The sequence below is a fragment of the Salvia miltiorrhiza genome, chromosome 4, assembly GCF_028751815.1.
Source record: "Salvia miltiorrhiza cultivar Shanhuang (shh) chromosome 4, IMPLAD_Smil_shh, whole genome shotgun sequence".
NCBI lineage: Eukaryota > Viridiplantae > Streptophyta > Magnoliopsida > Lamiales > Lamiaceae > Salvia > Salvia miltiorrhiza.
In genome coordinates, this window is record NC_080390.1 from 35,651,296 (window position 1) to 35,670,807 (window position 19,512).

The 19,512-nt window shown below is 37.8% G+C and overlaps 1 protein-coding gene across 1 annotated transcript; it reads left to right on the top strand.

Moving 5' to 3' along the window:
* Positions 1-14,886: 14,886 nt before the first annotated feature.
* On the top strand, positions 14,887-18,315 carry LOC131021351 (phospholipase A2-alpha-like). Its single transcript, XM_057950512.1, has 4 exons — positions 14,887-15,282; positions 15,420-15,462; positions 15,581-15,706; positions 17,992-18,315. Exons 1-4 carry the CDS (start codon positions 15,181-15,183, stop codon positions 18,165-18,167), a joined length of 447 nt encoding a protein of 148 aa, XP_057806495.1. The 5' UTR covers positions 14,887-15,180; the 3' UTR covers positions 18,168-18,315.
* Positions 18,316-19,512: the final 1,197 nt, after the last annotated feature.

Below are 19,512 nucleotides of genomic sequence, written 5' to 3' on the forward strand. Positions count from 1 at the left end.
TGCCACTATCTACAATCCAATGTGGGACACTTCAATACACCCCCCGCACGCGCAGCGTGGACTATCCCAAACGCCATCTGTTGACAACGATATTGGGGGGGGCCATCATTGGATTGGGTTGGCTCTGATACCATGTTAGAAATGGATATTGAGCTCATTCCTCCCTTAAAAGGCCTTGTAAGGGAGAGGGTTGCCTCACCATATAAAATGGTTCATGCCACCATCTCCAATCCAATGTGGGACACTTCAATAGTCCTAGTGATAAATATATTGCATTGTTGGAACGTCGTTAATTTAACGACAAATATATTGCGTTTGTTAAATAAGTGGATGATCTAGTAGAACTTGATGCCGGTTTCGATCATTAATTCTGTTGTAATTTTTTTAATGACATATTTATTTTATTTAATGACGAATATTTCCTTTGTTAACAATGCGTTATATTGTAGTGCATTTGAAATACTATATCGTAAGCATTCATCAATCATATGGACTAAATTAATTTTCTGATAACAAAAGAAAATTTATTTTCATAAGAATCCCATGTATGTAATTAAAAAGAGTAGTGAAATAAACGATGAAGTTTGAGCGATTGATAAAATTAAAACGATTTTGTCATTACAAATTAGAAATATTGGAGAAAGAAACAAGCAAAGAAAGATTTTGTTGTAGCATATTTAGTGATCGGTGCGGTAGCAAACGGCCTGTGACGTGGATAAAACGTGAACACATGGATGGTGTAATATATAGAGGGTGAATACTAAAAATAACAATAATTGATGGTGCATATATAAAAGAAACTATATAAAATTACTTATTTCTATAAAAAATTTGTTAAATTTTAATAAAATTTTAAGAGAATGGAAACAAAAAAAAAAGCTTGAATTTTAATAAAATTTGCGTGAAGAATGAACATCTATAAAACACCTTTAACATTGACTGATTAAAATACTTTTTGTCGATTAAAAAATCATGGCTAGTAGAAATCAATTAGCTCCTCTGCGAAAGATAAAAGAGTATTTTTTTTTTTCCACGTAAAGCATCGAATTAAACGATGTTGTATTGATGCTTAAATGGAAATAATGTTGGAAATATAGTTTTATGCCATATCTGAAAATTATTATTTAATTAAATATTTATTATTTAATTAAAATAATGATTGTATGTTAATCTACATCTCGAGTAGATCAACGTGATATACTTGAAGTCTCAAAACCGATTTCCGATGAGTGAGATATTGTATGTCAAAGTTTGGATGTTGAAGAGGGAAAATAACATTTGTTATGTTATCCCACATTGGAAAACATAGAGATGTTTTTCATGTATAAGAATAGCAAAGCACATGGAGTTGATAAATTGACTTGTGGGCTTGCTAGTGGGCTTGATCTAAGTACTAGCCTCGCGCGCACACACACACGCACGCCGCCGCCGACGACGATCGATCGGACGACGACGTCGCCGCCGGACGGGCGGGTCGGGTACGGGCCGCGGCCAAGGACTTGGATCTTGGCAATTGGTGTTTGGGGCCCAAACTATTTTTTGGACCAACTCCACTGGGCTTTTTATTTATTGGCCCAACAGAATTATTCTTGGCCCAATGATTGTTTTTTATTCCCAAGCCCAGCAGCAACAGTTGTCAGCAGCAGCAGCAGAAGCAGGTAGCAGAAGCACGCCAGTACGACTTCTGCATGGCAACTTCATTTTTGCAGCTTAGTTTCTTCAATGACTGCGCCCACCGGCCATCATCTTCAACATTTACGGCTTCCAGCCGTCGGAGTAGAATTCAAGTTCTTGAATTCATACTTACCACATGCCTATAAATAGGCCTCTGGAGAGCTTGCAGAAACACACCAAGAAATACTGCATTCTGCCAATTCTACACACACACCCTCTGCACAACACTTGAGCTCAGTTCTTGATCCTATTCAGTTCGCCGGAGCTCGCCGGATTGTGGTGCTACATCCGACGAGACGAAGTCGTTTTACCTTTGGGGAAGATACGCCAAACCGAAGAGCACTACCGGGGCGATAATCTTCTTGCGGGAAGAGATTCATCTCGACTCGACTTTGTTTATACGTATAATTTATTTATACAGTGTATTTCAGTTGTATCAAATTATTTGAGTTGTAATTTCTCAAATTATTTACTTTGTAATATTTTCAATTATTTTGAGTCGTAATTTCTCAAAATAAATATTTTGTAATATCTCGATCGTGTACCCGGTTCTAACAATCGCAAGAAGATTATTTCTCTGCCGTTGATACACGTTCGAGAAATGGCTCACACCGACGTCATTATGGATGGCTCCACCACCTCTGCAACCATCGGTTCAACCACGTCGTCAATATTTTCCTCGTTTGCATCAACGGGGGCTTCATCGACAACATCTAGAACTATTGGTCTTGCCGAGAAACCATCAACGTTCTCAGGCAAGAACTTCAAATATTGGCAAGAGAAGATGCTATTCTACCTCACAACCGTGGGGTTTGCCGGATTTTTAATGGAGGATAAACCTCCAACCCCGAGTGAAGGGGAAGGAGAGACAAGCCAAGAAATTCGTGCCGGATATTTGAACTGGTGTCGCGGCGACTACTTGTGCCGTAACACCGTTCTCATGTCTCTGGACGAACGGCTCTACCGTGTTTTCAAGGTTCATAAAACCGCGAAACAATTGTGGGAGGCCCTTGATCTAAAGTATCAAGTGGACAAGGCGAATACTACCAAGTATGTCGTTGCCAAATGGTTGGAATATAAAATGGTTGACTCCCGACCATTGATGGACCAAGTGGAAGAGTTCCAAAATCTTTCACATGAGGTTCAAGCCGAAGGGATGCCCTTGGCGGATGCATTGCTCGTTGCAATCATCATAGAGAAATTACCTCCTAGTTGGAGGAAATTTCAAAACCTTTTGAAGCATGAGCGCTCGGAGATGTCCGTGCCGATATTGTTATCCAAGCTTCAAATGGAGGATCACGTGAGAAGTCGTGATCAAAAGGGAAAAGGTCCGATGGAGGCAAAGGCCAATCTCGCCGAGAAAAGCGGTCCCTCCAACAAACGTGGTCGCCCTAACCCTAATAATAAGGGTAAAGGGAAGCAAAGCGGTAGTCAACCATCAAAGTTTGATGGTGTATGTTATAATTGTGACAAAAAAGGTCACATGGCTAAGGATTGCCGCAAGCCAAAGCGGAAGAAAGCAAATGGCAACATGAACAACGTCGAGAAGGACTTCGACGATTGGAACCACGATGACTTTGCTGCCATGATCTCCGAGGTGAATCATGTGGACAACCCGAACGCTTGGTTCGTGGACACCGGCGCTACCGTCCATATATGCATAAATCGTGAGTTGTTCCACAACTACAAAGAAGTGGAAAACAAAACGATAATGGAGGCTAGCGAACGGACATCCCAAGTCCTTGGCATGGGAGATGTGATTCTTCAACTCACGTCGGGCGTGGAGATCACATTAAAAGACGTATTACACGTTCCAACTGTCCGAAAGAATTTAATTTCGGGCTTTAGGCTTACGAATAAGGATTTTGAATTGTTTTTCAAATCTGACTATGTTGTAATACGCAAGTGGGGAAAGTTCCTAGGGAAAGGCTATGCCTCCGAAGGACTTTTCAAACTTGGTGTAAGAGCTTGTAAGCCTGCCAAGGCTAAAATCAATAAAGATGCATCAACTTCTTCTGCTTACTTGATTGAGTGTTCTGATTTATGGCATTGTAGACTTGGACATGTTAATCTAAATGCTATAAAGAGATTAGTAAAAATGAATTTACTAAAAGTTGATGAATACAACTCACAAGAAAAATGTGAAGTTTGTGTTGAAGCCAAAATGGCTAAGTTACCGTTTAAATCGGTAAAAAGGAGCACTCAACCATTGGAACTTATTCACACCGATGTTTGTGATTTAAAGTTCGTGCAAACTAGAGGTGGCAAGAAGTACTTTATCACCTTTATAGACGATTGCACAAAGTATTGTTACCTTTACTTATTGAAAAGTAAAGATGAGGCTATTGAAGCTTTTAGAAACTTCAAAAATGAAGCCGAGAATCAACTTGGATGTCGAATTAAGATGGTTCGAAGTGATAGAGGTGGAGAATATGTAGCTCCGTTTGCTGAATTATGCAACGAAAGTGGTATAATCCATCAAACGACGGCTCCTTATTCACCACAATCTAACGGCGTTGCTGAACGCAAGAATCGAACTCTTAAGGAGATGATGAATGCCTTGTTGATTAGTTCAGGATTACCCCAGAACATGTGGGGGGAAGCTGTCTTAACGGCCAACTATATCTTGAACAAGATTCCACTCAAAGGGAAAGATGTAACTCCCTATGAGCTATGGAAAGGAAGGAAACCTTCGTATAAATACCTCAAAGTGTGGGGGTGTTTAGCCAAGGTAGAAGTGCCTTTACCAAAGCAAGTTACAATAGGACCTAAAACGGTGGATTGTATCTTCATTGGTCATGCACTTAATAGCAGTGCCTATCGTTTTATAGTGCACAGATCGGAGATACCTGATATACATGTTGGGACAACGATAGAATCAAGGAATGCTATATTCTTTGAAAATATCTATCCTAACAAGGATAAAGGTACATCGACCTCTAATGATGGAGTTGATGGTGATGCTACAGGTTCTAAACCTATGGAAGTAGCTAGTAATTCTACTCAAGTAGATGATGACACGGGTTCTAATCATGTACCACCTAATAGGAAAAGACCAAGGTCTAAACCTATGGATGTAGAACCGAGACGTGGGGAACGAGTTAGAAAAGCTAATGTCTATGGACCGGATTATGTTGTCTTGATGCTAGATGGCGAACCGGTGACGATTAAAGAAGCTATGTCTGGCTCAGATGCAGCTCTCTGGAAAGAAGCCATCGATATTGAGATTGATTCCATTATGCAGAATCATACTTGGGTGTTAGTGGATCTACCACCTGGAAGTAAAGCTTTAGGATGCAAATGGATCCTAAAGAAGAAGTACAAATCTGATGGTACTATAGATAAGTACAAAGCCCGACTTGTCGTTCAAGGTTTCAGGCAGAAAGAAGGGTACGATTTCTTCGATACCTATTCACCTGTGACCAGACTAACATCTATTCGGATGCTTCTCGCTATTGCTGCCTTGCACAATCTCGAGATTTACCAAATGGATGTGAAAACTGCGTTCTTGTATGGCGAGTTGGAAGATGAAATATATATGAAGCAACCTGAAGGGTTTGTAGTACCTGGGCAAGAGCACAAAGTATGCAAACTTCAAAGGTCTTTATATGGGTTGAAGCAAGCACCGCTTCAATGGCATTTAAAATTTGACAGTGTAATGTTGTCAAATGGATTCAGAATCAATGAGTGCGATAAATGTGTCTACATTAAGAATTCTAATAGCGGATATGTTATTGTTTGTCTTTATGTAGATGACATGCTCATCATGGGAAGTAATTCCCGAGTGATTCAAGAAACCAAAGGCATGCTAAGTAAAAATTTTAGCATGAAAGATATAGGCTTAGCTGATGTTATCCTTGGAATTAAAATTCTAAGAAGACCTGATGGTATTACTATAACACAATCTCACTACGTTGAGAAAGTGTTAAAGAAATTCAACGCTTTTGACAAGCCAATAGCTAAGACACCATGGGAACCTAGTGTGCATTTGAGTGTACACAAGGGAGTACCTGTTGACGCGATAGAATATGCGAAGATTATTGGGAGCTTGTTGTATCTAACAAATTGCACTCGTCCCGATATAGCATGCTCGGTCAACAAGTTGGGCAGCTTTACAGCTAACCCTAGTAATGAACATTGGAAAGCTCTTGAAAGGGTTTTGAGATATTTGAAATATACTCAAAACTATGCGATTCATTATACTAGGGAACCCTCTGTACTTGAAGGGTACTGTGATGCAAATTGGATATCTGATGCCAAAGACTCGTTTTCAACGAGCGGTTATGTATTCACTGTGGGGGGTGGTGCTGTGTCTTGGAAATCCAAGAAGCAAACATGTATTGCTAGATCGACCATGGAATCAGAATTCATAGCTTTGGATAAAGCTGGTGAAGAAGCCGAGTGGCTTAAAAATTTCCTCGAGGATATTCCATGTTGGTCGAAACCTGTGTCGTCCGTAATAATTCATTGTGATAGTCAAGCTGCTATCGGACGAGCACAAAACCATTTGTATAACGGTAAGTCGAGACATATTCGTCGACGTCATAATACCGTGAGACATTTGATCACTAGTGGAGTTATCTCAATTGATTATATAAGATCAATTGATAACATAGCGGATCCTTTGACAAAAAGTATCCATCGAGATCAGATGTATAAACTGTTAGGGGGAATGGGTTTGAAGTCCACAAATTAAGGATAATCATAGTGGCAACCCAACCATGATGACTGGAGGATCCCAAGAACTTGGTTCAATGGGACAACTAAGCTATGAAAATCCGTGTGTTGAACACTCGAATTGCCTATTCCTTGTAGAACAGTGAGTGTTCGGAAACTTGCACGTGGTGAGGTTAAGTCTTTGACTTTTAATGACTCTAGAACTCCTCGAAGAGGACAAGTATAGCAGGATACTTGAGTTAAGAGTCACCTATGTAAGTGTGAAGTGGGGCCGCTTCGATTGAAACACTTATGAATCCAAAGAGGTGTTCCAAGGCCTGTAATGGACACAAACGTGAGAACGAATAAGGATTGAAGCAATATTGTGTCAATATTGTTGACTCAGTATACACCGAGGAGGACTAGTTCAAGGAACACAATCCACTAGGCCGCCGGTATACTCGATAATATTGACTATGGCAGGTTCAAAGCCACAAGCTACCTTTCCAAATGCAATGTTGTATCTTAAGAGGACTGAGCTAAGTGTTTGTATACTTTCGCATACTGATTTCTCACTCATGTGGGGGATTGTTGGAAATATGGTTTTATGCCATATCTGAAAATTATTATTTAATTAAATATTTATTATTTAATTAAAATAATGATTGTATGTTAATCTACATCTCGAGTAGATCAACGTGATATACTTGAAGTCTCAAAACCGATTTCCGATGAGTGAGATATTGTATGTCAAAGTTTGGATGTTGAAGAGGGAAAATAACATTTGTTATGTTATCCCACATTGGAAAACATAGAGATGTTTTTCATGTATAAGAATAGCAAAGCACATGGAGTTGATAAATTGACTTGTGGGCTTGCTAGTGGGCTTGATCTAAGTACTAGCCTCGCGCGCACACACACACGCGCGCCGCCGCCGACGACGATCGATCGGACGACGACGTCGCCGCCGGACGGGCGGGTCGGGTACGGGCCGCGGCCAAGGACTTGGATCTTGGCAATTGGTGCTTTGGGGTGGTGTTTGGGGCCCAAACTATTTTTTGGACCAACTCCACTGGGCTTTTTATTTATTGGCCCAACAGAATTATTCTTGGCCCAATGATTGTTTTTTATTCCCAAGCCCAGCAGCAACAGTTGTCAGCAGCAGCAGCAGAAGCAGGTAGCAGAAGCACGCCAGTACGACTTCTGCATGGCAACTTCATTTTTGCAGCTTAGTTTCTTCAATGACTGCGCCCACCGGCCATCATCTTCAACATTTACGGCTTCCAGCCGTCGGAGTAGAATTCAAGTTCTTGAATTCATACTTACCACATGCCTATAAATAGGCCTCTGGAGAGCTTGCAGAAACACACCAAGAAATACTGCATTCTGCCAATTCTACACACACACCCTCTGCACAACACTTGAGCTCAGTTCTTGATCCTATTCAGTTCGCCGGAGCTCGCCGGATTGTGGTGCTACATCCGACGAGACGAAGTCGTTTTACCTTTGGGGAAGATACGCCAAACCGAAGAGCACTACCGGGGCGATAATCTTCTTGCGGGAAGAGATTCATCTCGACTCGACTTTGTTTATACGTATAATTTATTTATACAGTGCATTTCAGTTGTATCAAATTATTTGAGTTGTAATTTCTCAAATTATTTACTTTGTAATATTTTCAATTATTTTGAGTCGTAATTTCTCAAAATAAATATTTTGTAATATCTCGATCGTGTACCCGGTTCTAACAAATAAAAAATAGAAAATCACATATATTCCATCTAAGAATTCGAAGTGATTTAATAACACTCATTTTCTATGTTTTTAAGATGTTACTTATATACGGAATTAAGGATTTGATCATTATTTTATCGTATTTATACTTAAATTATTTTATCATGTGAAATGTAATTTTTGCTAGTTGTTTAATTTGGATTTTTATATTTAAGAATAGCTACAATAGAACCTCTTTATATTAGTACTTGATAAATTAATAACTCTTCGAAAATAATAATTTTCTTCGGTCCCGACTTAAGCCAATTACGTAAATTAATAACTTTGCTATATATATATATAGTCTCATCTGTTATAAACTAGAGAGAATAGAGAAGAGAATACGAAAGAAGTGTATTCAATATGAGGGTCAAATGCCTCTATTTATACAAGTAGGAAGCTAGGGTTTTAAGGAGATTTTTTGGTCAACACACATAAGATATATCTAGAATATATATTTACAACACTTCCCCTTAATTGACCAATCCCTAAAACAAAAATTTTGTCACATTAAAATCTTGCTAGGAAAACCCAATGAGACAAAACCTAGTCGAAGGACAAAGAATACAATTGTTTCTCTTGAACTTGAGATCATTGAAAATCTTTGAGTCGACGCATGCCGATCTCGTGTACGAACTTTCTGAATGTTGATGTTGGTTAATGCCTTGGTAAATAAGTCCACCAGATTATCACTTGAGCGAATTTGTTGAACGTCGATATCACCATCCTTTTGAAGGTCGTGTGTGTAGAAGAGCTTAGGAGAAATATGCTTCGTCCTATCGCCTTTGATGTATCCTTCCTTGAGTTGCGCGATGCAAGCAGCATTGTCTTCATATAAAATAGTTAGTTTGGCCTTTGATGAAGCTAACCCGCACGACTCTTGGATATGACTCGTCACATTTCTCAACCATACACATTCTCGACTTGTTTTGTGGATTGCAATGATTTCAGAATGATTTGAGGATGTTGCAGTCAAGGTTTGCTTCACAGACTTCCATGATATAGCAGTTCCACCATATATGAAAACATATCCAGTTTGTGACTTAGCTTCATGTGGATCGGATAAAAATCCTGCATCCGAATATCCCACTAGACTATTATCATAATTTTCTTGATAATATAATTCAAGGTCAATAGTACCCTTTAGATAACGTAGAATGTGTTTAATTAACACCATTTCAATGTCTCAAAGTGGGTGTAGCGCTAAATCTTGCTAGAAGATTGACAGAAAAAGCTATATCTGGTATAGTATTATTAGCCAAATAAGTCAATGCTCCAATTGCACTTAGATATGGTACTTCAGGACCAAGTATTGTTTCACCCTCTTCAATTGGTCGAAATGGATCTTTCTTAGTATCAAGAGATCTAACGACCATTGTGATGCTAATGGATGTGCATTATCCATGTAAAAGCGTTTTAACACTTTTTCTGTATATGTGGTGGATAAACGTTCCTCCACGGATACGTTCAATTTGCAAACCAAGACAAAACTTTGTCTTTCCCAAATCTTTCATCTCAAATTCTTTCTTCAAATATCAGCAGTTTTATTCAGCTCTTCAGGAGTCCCAATTAAATTTAAATCATCAACATAAACTGCTATGATTGCAAATCCACTTTCGATTTTCTTAATGAAAACACAAGGGCAGATATCATTATTCTTGTATCCTTCTTTCAAAAGATACTCGCTCAGTCTATTGTACCACATACGACCAGACTGTTTCAACCCATACAACGATTTTTGCAGTTTAATTGAATACATGCTTTTGGGTTTTGACTGCATATCAAGCCTTTATGACATAGACAGACTAATTAAAAATCTAAAAGTAATAGCGTCCATTACTGGAGAGTATGTTTCCTCATAATCAATTCCTGGTTTTTGTGAGAAACATTGTGCTACGAGTCTTGCTCTATATCTCGTAACTTCATTTTTCTCGTTTCTCTTTCTCACAAAAATCCATCTATATCCAACAGGGATTTTAGATTCCGGAGTCAAGGCTATAGGTCTAAATACTTTTCGGTTATCACAGGAATTTAATTCCCTTTCTATAGCTTCTTTCCACTTTGGCCAATCAAGTCTCTGTTTGCATTGTGCAACAAATTTTGGTCAGGATCCTCATTTAAAACTTGAAGAGCTATATGAAAGGCAAATATATCATCAACGATGATATTTTCTCTCTCTAGTATCTGATTTGAATGTAAATAGTTTATTGAGATCTCATGATTTTCATATACTTGTAATTCTTCAAGAATTACATCACTTTCATTTGGTTGATTAGTCATTTTCGTCATTGTTTGGTCTCCATATCGCCCCTTTCTTTTTCTAGGCATAGAATCTTTGGAACCAACTGGTCGACCACCTAAAGATTACACAACTGAGTTTCAGTCTTTGAGAGCTTTAGTTGTAGTTTCTTCAGTTGTTTCTTTTTTCTGTAATCTTCAGTTGAGATGTTAAAGCTACGAGTTTTGGTATCATCAAAACTATGATGGATATTTCTTCCAATTTCCAACATTAAAGATGAGGCTTAGTTCAGAGCACCTAAAGATTACACAGCTAGGGCACCGAGGCCGGGGCTAAATAATTTACTTTGCCAATATCACAATCACTACGTACGGTCACCCTACTCAGTATTGTGGGCATCTAAAACCTTAGATAGAGATACTGGTCCGTCAAGGGAGATTGTATAAGTTTGTAAAACAGACGCCTCCCCCTCAACATCAGAATGACGATCAAAATCGCAGAGCTGGAGATGATAGGGAAAACGTAGACATGGAACACAGAGTTAGGAGCCCTCCACGAGAAGAGAGAATGATTGTGCATATGATAGTGGGAGAGGAAGACGCATCCATTACGAATAGAGCGAAAAAGCAGATTATAAGAGCAGTCAGAGTTGGCAGCTATCCCCAAGTGCTATCAGTGCACCGTGGTCAGGAAGAGCCAGATATATCCTTTGGATTCAATGACCACCGAAGCTTAATGCATCCACATAACGACGCATTGGTTTTCTCAGCAGACGTGGCTAACTGCACAGTGCATCGGATCTTCATAGATATGGGAAGCGCAGTTAATGTCATATACAAGGACTATTTGACAACAATGGCTTTGAATGCCGTATTGAAACCACCGGGTGCACCGCTGTACGGGTTCACGGGAGAATCTATTATGCCAGTGGGGTACTTAGAATTACCAATGACATGGAAACGGTCGGTGCTTCGTGAACACGAAGCCTTCATTTCATAGTGGTAGACTTACCAAAGCCAAGTTACAATATCATTGTGAGACGACCAGCGCTAAACGCTTTCCAAGCAGTGATCTCCATGTACCATCTAAAAATGAAATTCCCATTAGAAGGAGAAAAAGTGGGAGAGGTGTGCGGGAATTAGATAATGTCTAAGGAATGCCACGTCCGTAGCTTAACCGCTAAAACAGGGAACAAATGAACTCATGATGAAAATGAGAATCCAATAGTAAGGAAAGTCAAAGCTTGCAGCCCCTCTGGCAATCCATCAGAGCTGGAAGAAATAAGAGAAGCTCGGGCTATCCAGGATAAGCACCTGATCTTGTCCACCAACGATCACTGTATGATGATAGAATTATTTCCAGTGAAGACGGGATTCACGACATAAATAGGCACAGAGATGGGGCCAGAGCTGGAAGGGAGGATGATAGAGTGCTTGTAGAGAAATGCAGACGTGTTCGCATTCTCTACCACTGATCTGAAGGGAATCGATCGTTCCCTAGCTGAACACCGATTAAATGTGGATCCCACCGTTAAACCAGTAATGCAAAAAACACGACACTTTAGACCGGAGAAGGATGCACCCATTAAGGAACAGGTCCAAAGTCTTCTAAAAGTAGGGCATCTAGTAGAGGTCCAATACCCAGTGTGGCTCTCCAACGCTGTGATGGTCGAGAAGAAAGAGAAAACGTGGTGTATGTGTGTGGATTATCGAGACTTAAATCAGGCCTGCGCCAAGAATTGCTATCCTCTGACCCGATTAGATCAGCTCGTAAACTCCACCGCTAGGTGTGAACTTCTTTGTATGATGGACGCATTCCAAGGGTATCATCAGATAAAGATTCATCTATCGGACATTGTCAAAACTGCGTTTGTTGTTTGTTGCAGAGTATTTGGATGGGCTAGCATGCCCTTCGGCCTTAAAAATGCAGGTGCAACCTACCAGCGCATGATGGACAAAGTTTTTAAAAATTAAATCGGGAAAAACATGTCAGTCTATGTTGATGACATGATGGTACAGAGCGAGTTCGCTTATTCTCATCCCAAAGACCTTGACGAGGTGTACCTTCAGGGTCAGAACTGGAAAATTCTTGGGTTATCATGTGACACCTCAAAGCATTGAAGTCAACAAAGATAGGGTGCAAGCTATTATAAACATGGTCCCTCCCCTCCCGAAACATCAAGGAAGTCCAAGCCCTTAATGGGAGAATAACAACTCTGGGCAGATTTATTTCTCGCTCAATGGATCGAAGTTTACCTTTCTTTAAAATCTTGAGGAAATCATCTAAATTCGAGTGGACTAAAGATTGTTAGAATGCTTTTGAGAAATTGAAAAATTACTTTGCAGAGGTGCATGTGCTTAAATCTTGAGAAAAAATCTTGGCAGATTTATTTCTCACTCAGTGGATCAGAGTCTACCTTTCTTTAAAATCTTGAGGAAATGATCTAAATTCGAGTGGACTAAAGATTGTCAGAATGCTTTTGAGAAATTGAAAAATTACTTAGCAGAGGTGCTTGTGCTTACTAAACCAATTACGAGAGAAACTCTATACATGTATATCGCTGTGGGGACGGAATCTTTGAGCACAGTCCTACTCAGGGAGGATCACGGTCGACAAAAACCGATTTACTTTGTTAGTAAAATAATCCAAGACGCAAAACTAAACTATACAGAGGTCGAGCGGGCAGCTCTGGCAATATTGACTACAGCCCGGAAATGGAGACCATACTTCTTAGCGCATAGAGTGGTTGTGCGTACGTCCTTACCCTTCAAGCAAATACTGGGTCGGCGAGATCTGTCAAAGCATGGTGAAATGGGCCATCGAATTGAGCGAATACAGTGTGGAATTTGAGCCCCGAGCTGCCATCAAAACCTAGGCTTTAGCAGACTTTATCCAGGAATCTACCAGAGCCGAGAAACAAAAACCTTGGGTCGTATATGTGTATGGGTCCGTTACTAAGGAGGGTTGCGGGATAGGCATTTACATTCATACTTCTCTAGATGATGAGCTCTAATTCGCTATTAAGTATGAGCGAAGGTTATCCAATAATCAGGCTGAATATGAGGCTATCGTTAAAGCCTTGGAATTTTTGACAGAGCTAGGAGCTGAACAAGTGCAAATAAAATCTGATTCCCAACTCGTGGTGCAACAACTGCTAGGAGAATATGATGTGCGAGAAGATAGGATGACAACTTATTATACTCGGGCCCAAGAGTTGATGGCTAGATTCCAAGAATGTCACATTGAACAAATTCTCCGGGAGCAAAATAACGGAGTTGATCTATTGGCCAGGATGGCTAGCGCGGTCGAACAGAGTTGGACTAACAAGGTAACTTTGATGTGTGAGCCCCATTATGGAGAGCCTCAACAAATACTCACTTTGGAAGAACGGGATGATTGGAGAAGTCCGATTGTACATTTTTTGAAAACGGATGAACGACTAAATCCGGTCGTGTCTTAGCGGTGCTTATACCACCGATAATGTCTGATCAATGATCAGTTGTATAATCGATGTTTTACTCACCCTCTGTTGAAATGCTTATCACCTGAGGAAGCCTAGTACATGCTCGAGGAAATCCATCAGGGTTGTTGTGGAAATCATGCTGGATATAAAGATCTATTACGGAAGATAATCATAGCTGAGTTTTATTGGCAAAATATGGGAGATGATGCCAAAATTTTTGTAAAGAAATACGCTGTATGTCAAAAGCATGCACCATGAATTAACATGCTAGGGGAAACCATGAGAGCTATGTATGCTACTTGCCCTTTCGACCAATGGGGCATTGGCATTAATTGTAGGGATGCTCCCTACTGCTCCAGGAGAGAAATGTTTTCTTATAGTAGCGGTGGATTACTTCTCCAAGTGGGTGGAGGCAGAGGCGGTATCCGAAATCGATGATTGTGCTGTCAAAAGATACTTATGGCGCAATATTTGTCGGACAGAGGGAGTAATATATTTGTCACATAATTTATTTATTTTTTAATTATAATTAATCCTGATATCAATTATTAATTTTTAAATTTAAAAATAAATACAACAAAATAATTATAAGTCTTATACAATTGATTAGTGAATTCTAATTGATAAACTTAAATTTAACCAAAATATAATAAATTAAAATTGATGAAAAATGACTAAAAACCACTCTCTCGTCCCACTTATCTTGGCACATTTGTTTTTAACATGGAGATTAAAAATAAGGTGTTATAAAGAGTGTAAAGTGGGTAGGGACTTTTTATTTGATGTGTAAAAAATAAATGGACCACATACTATTTTTAAAAAATATTATTATAAATGAGACAAATTAAAAAGAAAAGTATGTCATGATAATTGGGACGGATGAAATATAACAAAAAAAAAATATTGAAAGTGAGTAAGACGTCAAAAATGGGACATACAGTGTGTCTGTGTTGGTATAGTATAGAATAATTAATATCTGAAATTAAAAGTTTCAGGTTTAAATTAAGTTTACCATCACGCCGCCATCAAAATTATTTGTTCAAATGGGATTAAATAAAGCTTGCAAAATGCACATTCCGCATTAAACTGGGCGCAAGCAGCCCCTCCATTTCATTATTTGGAGTAACTTAAATAAATCAAATGAAAACGATAACAAAAATTTATACGATTCCCTTGGTGAGAAATGTGAAACTACACAACAAAAATTCCAAGTCACGGGAATGTTAAAGGACAAAGCACCCTTAATTTTCACACACAACTCTGTCTCTCTCCTCACATTTTGTATGCCTCCACTCCACCAACTAGATCTTCTATAAATCAGAGGTTTTGAGGAAATTCAGGCTTCCATTTCCCACCTTGTTTCTCATCTCTTCCAATGGCTTACTCACCACTAATTCTCTTGATTGCTTTTGGGTTCTTCACTCTTCAACTTCATGCTCTCAACATCGGTCTTCAAGCAAATGCAGGTCTCAGCTTGGTACGTCGTTATATCTAATATTGACTGATTAAAAACATTTAATCTGGTTTCAGTTTGTTGGTATCGTTTCAAGTTTTTGCTCATCTAACATGATATACTTCAATTTTTTTTGTCAAAATAAATTTTATCTTTTGCAGTTCAAACAGTGCAGTAAAACATGTGAATCAATGTTCTGTGAAGGTATTTTCCTTTCTATAAATAATTTTCCTGCTCTCTTGGATCTTGTAGTCACACATCTTTTTTTTTTTTCCTTTTTTCTGTTTTTTTTTTTTTTTAATTCTAAATTTGGAAATTTTAGCTCCTCCATTTTTACGATATGGGAAATATTGCGGGCTCTTGTACACTGGATGCCCAGGAGAGCAGCCGTGTGATCGCTTAGACACTTGTTGTATGCATCATGATCAATGCATATCCAAGATGGGAAGTAAGTTCTTCAGTTCTCTTGCTTAAATTAATTATTTAAAGATTATCCCAAATAATTATATTTATATATGTAAATTTTTGGGTATTACTATATGTCTAAAATTTGACTCTGGTTTTGATGGTGACCTCTCACCTTAATTCCTAATGTACTAATTAAGTAATGCTAATATCTCTATAAACTTTTGGGGAAACCTTCGAAATTCACAAGTTTTCTTCATCCCCACCAAACGGTTTTATTCTGGATGAAAATTTCAGCACAACACAATTATTGCTAACTGCTACTTGTTTGTTATAAATTAGGTCTTGGAGTAACAAATTAGATATTTTAGCAAATTCGCTATGCACTAATTGATTAGTTATAAAAAATGAAGAAGAATACACATACTTACGGCTTAAGATATTTTTGGGTGAAACACAATTGTGGTAGTGGCACATGAAAAGTGAAACAAGCGATTTCGATATATTTTGATGTTAGTATTTGAAAATTTATTCCAAAGAAGATAATCTATAATGGCATGTTACTAATAGTAGTTGTCAATTATCTTACATCTAATTGCTAATTCCCAAAATTTCAGACCCATATTCATCCCATTTGTATTTTTGCTCTGCCATAGCGTGGGGTCATATTCGACACTTGTTAGTTGTGACATGCACTTTATTTGTTTTCATATATAGCTTGTTAGTTGTTAATATCTTGCTACAGAGAAACTAATTGTGTATTTAATTAAAACTAGTTACATGAACTATTTAACTAGGCGTAATTACTATTTAATTTCCAACATTTTGCATTTAACTGATCATTTACAGTACCGATTTATATGGGTAAGAAATGCATAAAGTAAACGTAAAAATTACTCCTACAACATACTCAAATATTCACTTGGTTCACATAATGTTGTCCTAATTTGTTATTTTGGTCTATCCACAAAAAGTTATTTTAATCTATTTTTAGTAAATTTTTTAGTCTTTTTTTCTACTCACTAACATGTGGGCCTCATTCTTCACTCACCGACTTAATTAATTTTTTTCATTTTTCTTTATTTGTGGGTCTCTCTTTCTCCACTAACTAAATAAACAATACTACAATTTTTTTTAAACTCGTGCCTTTTTCCCTTAGGACAACATTTCGTGGACGAAAAAAGTAATGTCTTTTTACATAAATTAAAACTTTGATTTTTTTTTCAACTTTTTTTTTTTGTAATAGCTCAAAAAAGTAAGGAGAGAAACCATTAACGGGACCCAACTAAAGGAGTTCAATATGATCTTGTTAAAACCTTGTCAGTAAATCTCCCAATAGAATAAAATCATAAGCATGCGTTCTCTTTAGTTATAAATTTATCATGAAAAAAATAAGACATAAACAAAATTTCACTCTTTATATTTTTTATTTCTTTTCCCTCATTTCCTACAAAATAGAATTTGACTCTTACTCATTAATGTGATAATATGATCCCTCATTTGTAATGAAAAGGAGGAATGATTAATGATCAAATTCTATTTTATACCAAAATGATGGAAAAGAAACAAAGGATTTAAATGGTGAAATTTTGTTTATCCTTCATTTTCCCATAATAAATTTACAATAAAAAAGAACGCAAGCTAAGAAGAAAAAAGAAAATATCATAAAAAGCTTCATTCCAAGATCTCTCACACAGAAGAGTCTTTGGGTGTCTCAATTTTGCCACTTGAGCTATGCTTCATTGACAAAAAACTTACTAAAATATTTTCCTATATATACGCGAATAATATATATAAATATGCTTCTAATAAAATGTATTTGTGCAACAGTTCAATACAATAACAAGTTTATGAATTCGCGTGTGACGTGTCTTTGTATTAGTTCATTTAAAACGGTTACACGAACAATTTTTACGATTTTTAAAAAATATTATAATGCATGTTCATTAAAAGTAAATTTGTATATTTACGCAAAAAGGTAGTGACTATTTTTATAACTATAACTATGATTTTCTTTTAAAACCTCTTTTATTTATTAAATATTTACGTGTTTTTCATAGTTTACTGCCTAAAAATAATCATATACTTTCCCTAAAAAAAAATCATATACTGTTTGGCGCAAAATAATAATAAAAAAAATCATATATTTGTGGGGTTTCTAGTTTGTCAACAAGTTGACACCGCTGGCATGTGAAATCTCATCAATTTGAACGACTATTTTACATAAAAATTAGTTGGTGAGAATTATATAATTATATTTGGGATGACAAATTATGATTAGCTTTGGTAATTTAAATTGTAAAATAATATAATGATTGGTGGGTGCAGATGATTACTTGAGCCAGCAATGCAATAAAGAATTCCTGAAATGTGTGGATTCGTTCAAGAGATCGAGGGCAGCCTCATTCAAAGGCAACACGTGTGATGTTGATGATGTTATCAAAGCCATTAACAATGCCATGAAAGCTGCTATCGTTGCAGGAAGAGTTTTTGGTAAACCTTAAACAACAACGTTACTTTATTAATCTTTTTATGTATCAAAAAAGATCCAAATTTTTTGTTTTTAGTTTTTAAATTTTCCCTACGTGGCCATTGTATGTTTGATGGGGAATGATAAGATTTGGGTTCTTATTTTATCCGTTTGTTGGAGTTTGTAAACTAGCCTTTTTTTTTTTTTGAAAAGTCAATATTCGAAATCAAAAGAATACAAAGAGTACTCGAATCCGAGCATAAAAAGCAGAAAGACAGCCAAGAAGACGTGCGGAGCAAGCGTCAAAACAACTAAACAGAGGAAGGAGAGGGAAAACACTTTTACAATTTTCTATGATTGAAAATTTTCTCCGGGCATATTAGATTATTTTCTCTGGAAACTTCTTTGCACTCATTTTCTTTTCAATATTGGATAATATTATCTTAGGATAGGGGTGTGAAAATATTTTCCAATATTTTTTTCATCTTTTCATCTCTAGTATACATATGATAAAAAAAGGAAAAAATATAATATTTTCTCATCTGTTCTTATCTATCATTTTTCAATGAAAATTTCACAATTAGGGTGCGTTCTCTTTGGTTGTAAAATTATCATGAGAAAATGATGGAAATGAAAAGGTGGGAAAATTTTATCATTTCCACTCTTGTTAACTCATGTTCTCTTTGATGGAATTTTTTTTTTTATCATATACTTCGTTTATCCTATACACATGTTCTCTTTGTGGGAAAATGATGGATAAATTGTTAAATGACAATATTACCCTTATTATTGACTTACTTATTTTATGTCATACTTTCAATTTTATTTTATGACATACTTCATTTTTTTTTTATAATTTTTCTCGCCACCTCCACCCCCACCCCACGCCCCCACCAACACCCTCCCCCCCAATTTTTTTTTTCTCGCCACCTCTACCCCACGCCCCCACCCACCCCATCCCCCCCCCCCCACACCCAAAATTTTTTTTAAAAAAATTTTTCTCGCCACCTCCACCCACCCTCCCCTACCCCACGCCCCCCCCACCCCTCCCCACCACCCCCCACCCCACCCCCAAAAAAAACATTAATTTTTCTCGCCACCTTCACCCACCCTCCCCTACCCCACGCCCCTCCCCACCCGCCCTCACCCCCAATTTTTTTTTTTTTAAATTTTTCTCGCCACCTACACCCGCCCTCCCCTACCCCACGCCCCCACCCACCCCCTCCCCACCTCCCACTCCAACCCTCAAAAAAAAATTTTTAATTTTTCTCGTCATATCCACCCACACTCCCCACCCACCCCCCCTCCCCCCACCAACCAAAATTATTTTTTTTTAATTTTTCTCGCCATCTCCACCCACCCCTCCCTACCCCACGCCC

Coding starts and splice junctions, on each gene's coding strand:
- LOC131021351 (XM_057950512.1), top strand. CDS start 15,181: ATGGCTTACTCACCACTAATTCTCTTGATTGCTTTTGGGTTCTTCACT. Junction 15,283..15,419: donor CAAATGCAGGTCTCAGCTTG/GTACGTCGTTAT, acceptor TATCTTTTGCAG/TTCAAACAGTGCAGTAAAAC. Junction 15,463..15,580: donor TGAATCAATGTTCTGTGAAG/GTATTTTCCTTT, acceptor TGGAAATTTTAG/CTCCTCCATTTTTACGATAT.